Source organism: Zingiber officinale, chromosome 7B, assembly GCF_018446385.1.
Source record: "Zingiber officinale cultivar Zhangliang chromosome 7B, Zo_v1.1, whole genome shotgun sequence".
Lineage (NCBI taxonomy): Eukaryota > Viridiplantae > Streptophyta > Magnoliopsida > Zingiberales > Zingiberaceae > Zingiber > Zingiber officinale.
In genome coordinates, this window is record NC_055999.1 from 52,511,924 (window position 1) to 52,521,989 (window position 10,066).

At 36.6% G+C, this 10,066-nt stretch overlaps 1 protein-coding gene across 2 annotated transcripts; it reads right to left on the reverse strand.

The window, feature by feature from the left end:
• Positions 1-6,040: 6,040 nt before the first annotated feature.
• LOC122005744 (V-type proton ATPase 16 kDa proteolipid subunit-like) lies at positions 6,041-9,030 on the reverse strand. 2 transcript variants are annotated; one of them, XM_042560923.1, is made up of 2 exons: positions 8,747-9,030; positions 6,041-6,673 (listed from the first exon to the last, which is right to left on the reverse strand). In XM_042560923.1, the coding sequence occupies exons 1-2, from the start codon at positions 9,028-9,030 to the stop codon at positions 6,421-6,423; spliced, it is 537 nt and encodes a 178-aa protein (XP_042416857.1). In that variant the 3' UTR covers positions 6,041-6,420. The 2 variants fall into 2 exon arrangements, with proteins under 2 accessions (XP_042416857.1, XP_042416856.1); XM_042560922.1 differs by having other exon boundaries at positions 6,041-6,766.
• Positions 9,031-10,066: the final 1,036 nt, after the last annotated feature.

Consider the following 10,066-nt stretch of genomic DNA (forward strand, 5'->3'; position numbering starts at 1 on the left):
GAAATCCAAATCTCGACCACCCACCCACACTTATATCTCATCCCCTTTATCCTTAATTGGGCTTCCAAATTCCCCAATGAGCCCACCTTAAGGCATGACCCAGCCTAGATTAATTGTTAAATTCAGCTCCACTAATTACTTCCCAGAACCTCTTGCTTAATCGTAATTAAATCTCATAGGACCATAATTTCTCTTCCCACGACTTTCCTTTACTTTATCTTTCATATTTATTTATTTTTATTTTTCTTTATAGTAACTAAAATCTTAGTTCCAAAGCCCTAGCTTCGATTAGTTGCCGCTCCCTTCTTTTCGATCCGAGTCTGCCATGCGTATGAGTCAATCACCACCGATCGCCTTTGCACGGCTTGGCTCTCGGCCAAGAGGAGGAACTCGACCCCTAGCTTGGATCTCTCTTCGCCACATTTGCGAGTTGTGCCTCCGACAGTCGAAACACTCGGTCCTAGCCATTCCCTAGTCTGACGAGAAGTTTTGGCCATGAGAAGGTATGGTTGCCTCCTTATCCCCCCCCACCCTTCGCTCTGTTCTTGTCCAATTGCTGACCGCGATTGACCACCGATGGGTGTGTAGTTGCAGATCCTTAGCTGCGGCGATCCCTGTGGCGTGGAGGATTGCTGCTCGGGTTCACCACTGGATAGGGTCACCAATACCGACAGAGGTCAACAGCTCCTGTCCCTCACAGCTATATTTGGAGGGGAAGTTACTACAGATCTGGATTGGGGTAAGATGTATATAGATTTAGATTAATATTGAATTAAATTCATTACTTGTTTGCCTACATTGGATTGATTTCATTATGGAATTAGAGGTGTTAATTGTGAATAGAGGATAGATTCATTTATGTATTTGGAGATCAGTTTGCATTTCGGTGATGAATTGGTTGATTGTTGATGATAGTATTGGGTCAATATGGATGTGTATTAGATTTCATTTAAGGTTGTAATCTATGTAGTTTGGTTAATGAGTATTTAGTTATTCTAAGTCATGGATTAAATGAGGTGGATGAATTATGTAGGGTTGATTCATGATGTTTAGTAGATGATTTAATGGATTGTGGAAATTGAAGTTATTTTGGATTGATTAATGAATTATAGATAATGATTTGAAAGATTAAAGAATTTATGATAGAATTTGATTAGTGATTGATTGGTGAGAATTAAGGAATTAATCGGTGGATTAATGATGGATTTATTATCTAATTAAATTTGGATCATTAGGTGAAATTAAACATGGTTACCTAAACGAGTTAAGATTGAATTTTGGGTTTAGCTAAATCAGTTAAATTGTATATCAAATGATTTACAGGATGATGGTTTGAGATGAGCGTCTTAACATGGGAGTTGTATTGACACGATCTACATATTAAAGATGAGTATTTCTTCCTTGACCTCTATATAGTTCTTTGAACTTAGTGCATGATTATTATTTGATGGATAAGGCTGATTTACCTTATATTGTGTTCGTTTGTTGCTTTCCTGCTTGATACTTCTATTTGACTTTAGAGATGATCTAGTTATTTCATATACAATCTCAACTTTTGATATCTATACTCTGTTGCGTATGCACACGTAGAGTATGTATTGTAGGGGTTGTCTGGTTGATTGAGTTACCATGATGATTATGCATATGATGTGGATTGTATGCAGGTTTGGATGTGTTATAGGAGTCATCATGTTGACTGTACATTTACATGTTGTGTGTACATGTGTCCAATGGGATTATTGGAGGTTTCTTGATGATTATACCTAGGTGATTGTGTACATTCGTGTCTAGTATGATTATTGGAGATGTCATATCGATAAGACATATACTAGTAATCATATGTATCTGGTGGGATATTGGGGGAGTCATGTTGATTATATCTACATTGTAGGGTACGTACGAGTATGTTGTGTACGTGTCTAGTGGGTTACTTATTATATTTGTTGGTTTGTATATACCAGTTGAATCTACCCATACCTATAGATATAGGTGTTAGATGGATCGTTGTACTGGAGGTGCTTATGTGGATTGGGAGGTTGCGTTGATGATGACGATGTCTATGTCTATGTTATGATTATCACATCATGCCTATCATTGCACTACATGCCGACGACCATTTGCTCCCTTGTGGTATGAGCTAGTCGACAGTCATATATGTGGATGGTTTGATGACCACCAGCTCCTTTAGGTATAAGCTAGTCATCAGACATGTTAGTTGTCCATTCGACCACTAAGGGAGAGTGGTAGTTAGGAGTGGAGCTAGTCCTGTCGTGCTCACTTGGGCGCTCAATGTTATACTCTGTCAGTCTCGACCACTCATGAGTAGTGGGTTTAGGGGGTACAGTAGTAAGGGGGCTAGAGATGTGAGTAGTTAGGGACCCTGATGCTAAGTAGTTATATAACTACTTAGCTAACTATCCGCATCGGGCGCTCTATAGTGGTTGTACTGAAGGCTAGTACAGTTGTCACGGACCCAAGCCTCTCAGCCATACAGGGGGCGTGGTGTCTTGAGAGGTGGCGAGTGTTAGGATGTATACTAAAAGCATAGCTTTTGGTATGAATATTTATTATAAATAAAAAATCACATTGGTCAAATGTCTACATTTATATGCTAAGGGTAGTTGTTCAATTAATTTATATTGTAGATAACATGGTATGTGGTGTCACACATAGAAGATCATGTTATCAGTTCCTTATAAATTATAAACAGTAGCTCACGACCGAGATGGAAAGGAACAAACTATCAAAACAGTCGTAGTGTAATTAGGTATTAGTTTATCTTGACTATATAATTATACTAGTACACTTAGAGCATATTGAGCAGGACCACCTGAGGATTGTTCATTTTGCACTGAACAGATAAATGAACAAACCTCTATTATTATGGAAGTGCGTGCTCTTAATCCTGATATAATAATAAGCACATATAGTTAGCATTTATTTCTTTGATTTATCAATGGGTGAGATTTAGCTCGATAAATCAAAAGGTCTGATAAAAATTGATTATAAAAGGAAACTGTGTCCTAGTGCGCTAGATTGATAATGTCCCCTTGAGGAGCTCATAAGGATTGTCATGTTAAACCCTGCAGGTGGACCTAGTCCGACATGACAATAAAGTTGAGTGGTACTACTATCGGAGATAGATATTAATTAAGTGAGTGGTCAGTAACTCATTTAATTAATGGACATTCGATATCTTAAACACAGGGAGATTAACGCACTCATGATAAGAAGGAGCTCATAATGTAATTTGGGATTGGTGCGGTAGTGCAATAATAACTCTCTAGTAGAATGAGTTATTATTGATGAACTTGAGTTGTGTGTTCGGGGCGAACACGGGATACTCAAGCTCGTTGGGAGACCAAAATCAATTTCTCCTCTAGGTCTCTATCGTAGCCTCATTATAGCCTTAAGTCCACTCAATGGAAGTCAATCTTGGTGTCCAAGAGGGGCTGGCCCAAGGCTTGATGACCAAGCCAAGGGCCGACCACAATCTTCTCTAAAGGGGTCGGCCCTTGCTTTGTGCAAGAGGGTCGGCCACAATAATTCAAAGTTTAGAGGTTGTTTTGAATTTTTAAAATCTTCTCTTTGTAGATATCTACAAGTTTTAAAAAGAGAGATTTTAAAATTATAAAACTTTCCTTATTTGAATTAGGTCACATGGTTTAAAAGAAAGTTTTAAAACTTTCCTTTTTTTAACTATCCTCATGGTTTTTAAAAAGAGAGTTTTAAATTTGAAACTTTCCTTTTTTGTAACCATGTTAAAAAAGAAAATTTTAGAAGAGAAGTTTTAAATTTTAAAACTTTGTTTTAATTTTAAAACTTTCCTTTTTTAACATCCACTTTAGGAAATTAAAAGAGAGCTTGTAAAATTTTATAAGAGGATTCCTTCTTTGCTTATAAAATTTTTACAAAAGATTTTATTTCCTTCCTCTTATGGCCGACCACCCTTGCATAGTGCCCAAGCAAGGGGCCGACCAATCAAATAAACCAATAAATCATTGATTGGATGATTGAATCAATCAAGAGAATAAAGAGGAGGAAAAGGAAATTAAGAGGAAGATTTTAATTTTATGGAAAAATCTTTCCTTATTTGTCTTGGGCAAGTATTATAAAAGAAGGGGAGGAGAGGCCTCATGGGGTAATGAATTCTTTTCTCTCTTCTCTCTAGTCGTCTCCTCCTAAGGACCGACCCCTAGCTCTTCATCATGCTAGGGCCGGCCACATTACTTGTGGTTCTCTCAAGGTGGCCGGATACAAGAAGGAGGAGAAGAAGAAGAGAAAGAGAAGTAAGGATTGCATCAATTCTCTCATGGTGGTCGATTCTCTCCCCTTTCCTTTCCCCTTGCTCTCTTTTGTTCCTTGGTGGTGGTGGTGGGCGAATCTTAGAGAAGAAGGAGGAGCTTTTGGGTGGTGTTCATCTTGGAGGATCGTCGCCCACACGACGTCCAAGAGGAGGCGAGGATATATGGCAGAAGATCAAGAGGTCATTAGCTACAAAGAAAATGTATAACTAGTTATTTGTTTTTCCGCATCATAACTAGTTCATATTTCTTTGTTTTGATCTTGTAATACCAAACACAAGAGGTTTACGATTTTAGGAAATCGGTTTTTTCAATTTTGTGTTCTTTTGGTTTTCTTTTCAATCTTGTGATTCGATTGTTCTTTTTAGTTAAACCTAGGGTTTATGTAGGAAGATTAAATATTAAATTTCTTTAAAGGCTTTGTCTAGTCGGTGGTGGATGATCTCATACCCAAGAAGGCCAAGTGCCTCGCCATGCAGTATTGGAAACTAATTTTAGTAATTAATATTTAATCGACTTTGAAACCTAGGTTGATTTGGATCAAACGTGTTAAGTTCCGCAGGTGATCCAAGTCTAAACCTAAAAGAACATATAAGTTAAACTTAGGATCAAACGTGTTAAGTTCCGCAGGCGATCCAAGTTTAATTTAAAAGAACACATGGTAGCTAGGAAAGGTTCAGACCTTGTACAAAATTTTTGTACAGTGGAACCATTAGGTTTTCCGAGTAGCAACCAACAATTCACTACAAGAAAAAAGCTAATAGACAACGCTTTTAAAGCGTTGTCTTTTTGCCTGAAAAAGCGTTGTTAAAGGCACTGTTGTAAAAAGTCTGCTCAACGACAACGCTTTTAAAACGTTGTCATTTGTACTAAAGACAACGCTTTTGCAACGCTTTAAAAGCGTTGTCGTTTTATGCAAAGGCAACGTTTTGCAACGCTTTTAAAGCGTTGTTTTTGGTAGAAAAGACAACGCTTTTTGCAACGCTTTAAAAGCGTTGTCGTTTTAAAGAAAAAAAATAAAAAAAATATATTTAAAAATCATTATTTTTATATTTACGAAACTATTATTTTTCTTTTACCATGTCTAGATTCGAATTTTACATATAATCAACTCAGTTAATGATTTCAAACTCATAAAAATAATAGAAATCTGACGTTGAAGTAATATTAATAATTAATTACATGAAAAGCTAGTAAATATCAAAATTTACACTAATTCTGTTTCAAAGTATATAGTGATATTCACATATAAAACAAAAGAGCACAAAAAATCTATTTTGAACCGCTACAATCTGTTTAGCCAACAATCTGTTTACTGAATACTTAATACTTAATATTGAAGTAGCCAACAATTTGTGGACCTACAATTCTGGGTGGACAGAAATCTAACTCATGGGCTCAATAAATACTCATTCTAGGTTTATGAATAGCAGTTGTGCCAAGATTGAAAATGATTTTTGTTACCATTATAGCAACAGTACAATCAGAAATAACAAATACAACGAAACAAAGACTGTTTCTTAAATGACTCAAAACATTCTTCTTTACTGCATCACTACAAGGTACCAAAAGACATTACAATCTTACAGAATTTTGATACCATTCGGAACTTGTTCGGTAATTCAAATGATAGATCAAAGCATTTGCATGAACAAGCAAAATTTATGGACAGCAAAACATACAAAATCAGTAATGAGAAGCCAAAATCATTTTCAGTGACCAACATCACAACACTATTTCCTAAAAGCAGCCAATACTTAATTTATAATATGAAAGTGCAATTTTACAACTTTGAACAAAACAAAGCAAGAAAATGATCAAGAAAATTTAAATAAGAAAAAGAAAACATAAACATAAAATAGACTATGTACAACTTTTACCTAAATATTATTATTAGTGAGAGCCTCCAACGGTGATGCAAGAATTCTGATGAAGTGTGACCCTCTTTTGAGGAGGCTAACGAACACTGTAAGATACAAATTTCACATTCAAAGCAGGATTGTGCAGCCTGATGTCACAATCTGGGGCAAATGCAGTTACCATCTCCTTGATTATTAAATTGAAATTTCCATGTTCCTTAATCAGGTCTGAAGGTTTGAACGTTGCCAAAAGCAAGTCATCTTGTTTGGTAAGTGTCATCTGCATAGATAGATACACAGGCATCGGCAGCACCAATAGCAAGGAGTACTCTGTACGGGTGGAAAGTGAGACAGCTAACAGAACCTATTCTCTGAGCCATGAAAGTAGGGTAATATCTGATGATGCTTAGCTGCTCTCCTTTTAGACTGAAAACCTTCACAATTTGCTTAGCAGAACCACTTGCAATAATTGGAGCATGCCGATGAATTGCCAAGGCAGCAAGGGAACCCCTATGTGCATCAATGGTAAGATATGGTTCAGATTGGTTTCTAACATCCAGGAACTGTATATCCCCTGCTAGCGATGCACTGACAATCTGTTTACTGAATACTTAATACTTAATATTGAAGTAGCCAAAACAATCATCATGACTTTCTACCAAAAGAAACAAAATTTACACTAATCTTAATGAAGATTTTCAGATCCTTGATGTAAAATAGTTTTCAAATTGCATGCAGCTATCTGACTGCTTTATTAAACTGATCTCATGCAGCTTGTTCTTTGCTCTCCCAAGTTTTCAACTTTTTAGTTATACAATTTACAGCGAAGATACAAATTTACTGGACTTTTCAATTTTCTTTTTCTCAGGTAATAAAATCAACTTTTTAAACACCAGCCACAAGTTGATCTTAACTGGAACAGTTTACGAAGTTATATTCCATAGTGAAAACATGCTTTACAAGCATCAAACTCATAATTCCTAATTCATGTGGATTGATGTACTTGGTTATAAACAATATAAGATGACACTTAATTTGGAGCAAATTTGGAGAACTTGGCTCATCCAAACTCCAAAAGGTTGAAGATCTGACACAACAACAAATGATCTTAATCCAAATAGCTTGTGGCTTTAACAATAAACTACCCATGTAAATAATACTAACCTTAGATGCTTATCTTATTCTTACAAGATGTACCCATGAATCCAAGATACAACTCACACGTACTCCTAAGGTAACAACCGCTTCACATTGGCTTCATATTTTCATTAAATTCATTTGTTCAAACACATAGCTGATAAACTACAAATAGATATTAGAATTGCAAATGTAATACAAGGCCATTAGCTCAAACCATTTGACTTAAAAAACTACTGACAACTATTATAACAATGTGATAAATCTAACCATAACCTTACTCATGAATCCCAGATGCAACTCACACGTACTCCTAAGGTAACAACCGCTTCACATTGGCTTCATCTTTTCATTAAATTCATTTGTTCAAGCACGTAGCTGATAATCTACAAATAGATATTAGAATTGCAAATGTAATACAAGGCCATTAGCTCAAACCATTTGACTTAAAAAACTACTGACAACTATTATAACAATGTGATAAATCTAACCATAACCTTACTCATGAATCCCAGATGCAACTCACACGTACTCCTAAGGTAACAACCGCTTCACATTTGCTTCATATTTTCATTAAACTCATTTGTTCAAACTCAATGTGATAAATCTAACCATAATGGAAGAACCAATATTCTCCAACCTTACTACTGCAGATGTCTAGTTGGTCAATACACGTTATCTACATAACTACCTATACATGCATTTTGATTCATCAAATTACATGTAGTTCAAAATAGCTCTTTTGACCTTTTATTATTTCTACATCTTTAAAAAATTAAATTTGCAAGATGGTTTTGTAAGCACAATGCAAAGCTGACACTTTTTTTTATTAAAAAACAATTATAGAAAAAGTGCTTTGATTGTATATGTTTTGGTAAATTCCATAGAAATAAAGCACATATATGTCTATGCTATTTGTATCCATAAATAAGACTCAATATTTTATGTAGTGAAACTAAACGCAGTAAGTAATCAAAATATGGGCACAAACATTGTTTGTTACCCTTTCAAAGTGACTAAAACATAGAAAATTTTGTAGTAATCATTGAAATCGATAGATCTAAGGATTCATGTGGGATCTGCATATGAAACTACAATCATCTCAGTAAATATTCCAATTTTTTTTAGTCAATAACTAGCTCTCTCAATAACAACAACAACAAGCTAAGGCACGATCCCTCGAGGACTCCTATATAGATAGATAGTGCAAAGAATGGATGAAAGACACATACACAATAGGAATATGACTGTAAATAAATTCTACACACATGACCTAGAAAAATAAATTGCTCTTTTATGAAAGGACTATCAGAGGAAAAATGGACTAAATATGCGATAACAGAAGACAAGGTTAGAGAATTCGTAGTCAATAATTAGACAAAAAAAAAAAAAAAAGAGGAATAGAGAGCACTATCGAATCTAGAAAGGATCTCAAACAACAACCACCTGACTCCAGCATCTCCCACGATGCCAATGGCCATACCAGCTGAAAGTCCTGCAAGACCACAAGCCAAGCCAGAAGACAGATGGGCATACCCATCAAAAAGGTAGTACGACTTGGCCTTGGGGTTGATCCCGGTGCTTATGATCACCGCAATGATGAGACCGTAAATCCCCAGGACTCCGGCCATGACAACGGGAACTATCGACTTCATCACGAGCTCCGGCCGCATCACACCCATGGACGCCACCCCGACGCCGCTCTTCGTCGTGCCGTACGCCGCCCCCATGCCTGCAAAAGAATGAAAAACATTTCAAGAAACGAACCTTTTGATTCGAACGGAATAGGAGTCTGAGATAAAGGTCGCCGAAATTGGGGGAAATTATAGGAGAAGACAAGGGCTGCGGCCGCGCCGAGGAATCCGAAGAAAGGGGCAGTTTCGTCGCCGCTGAAGCTAGACATCGTGGCGGAGGAGTCTCGACGAAACCCTAGTTCTTGCGGAGGAGGAAGAAGAGGCAGGCGTGCAAAGGTCAGATCCGAAGAAAAAATGTGATCGAGATTTTATTTCGTTGCCACAAACAAAGATAATAGCCCTAAAATCCAGCCAAAAAAGCTCGAAAAAAATGTTCCCTTTGATGAGGAACAGCGCGAAGGGGAGTGGAGAAAAGCGAAGACGCGAGGAATTGGACATAAAGCAAACTATACCGTTGCACAAGCCTATGCTGGATTCCTCGGTGTTGATGCTGTAGAGGATGCCCTCGTATCTGATCTCGCTCTTGGATGGAGAAGACTGCGCGAGATGAGGAGTACTTGGGAGAAGGGTTCGGGAAAATGATCGAAGATAGAAGTTGGGAGAAGGGTTTGAGTTTTCTACTCCTTACCTAGATCCAACGGTTTGTATTAATCAAGAATTAGATGAGATTTTAAACATAGACAACACTTTTTAAAAAGCGTTGTCGTAGACACTAAAAATCAGTCTAATAGACAACGCTTTTTACAAAGCGTTGTCTTTGACCCGTAAAAATCACTAATAGACAACGGTTTTTAGAAAAGTGTTGTCTATTAATAAGAAAATAATGAAATAGACAACGCTTTTCACTAAAAGCGTTGTTAAAACAAAATAGACAACACTTTTTATAAAAAGCGTTGTCGTTTAAGTGTTGTAGAATCCCAATTTTCTTGTAGTGATTGGTATCAGAGCTAGGTTATAACCTCTGTGTGTTTGGTATTTAGTTAATTATGCATACATGTCATACATAATTAATGCATGATAATAGTAGGATGTGCAAATAGATTAACTCTGTGGTTGCAGGCTCCAACTATTA

What these genes read in the sequence shown, in the direction of transcription:
- LOC122005744 (XM_042560922.1), bottom strand. Translation starts at nt 9,030, where the DNA reads ATGGGGGCGGCGTACGGCACGACGAAGAGCGGCGTCGGGGTGGCGTCC. An exon ending in GTGGGAGATGCTGGAGTCAG is followed by an intron (nt 6,767 to 8,746) that starts GTGGTTGTTGTT and finishes TTAAGTATTCAG; the next exon opens with TAAACAGATTGTCAGTGCAT.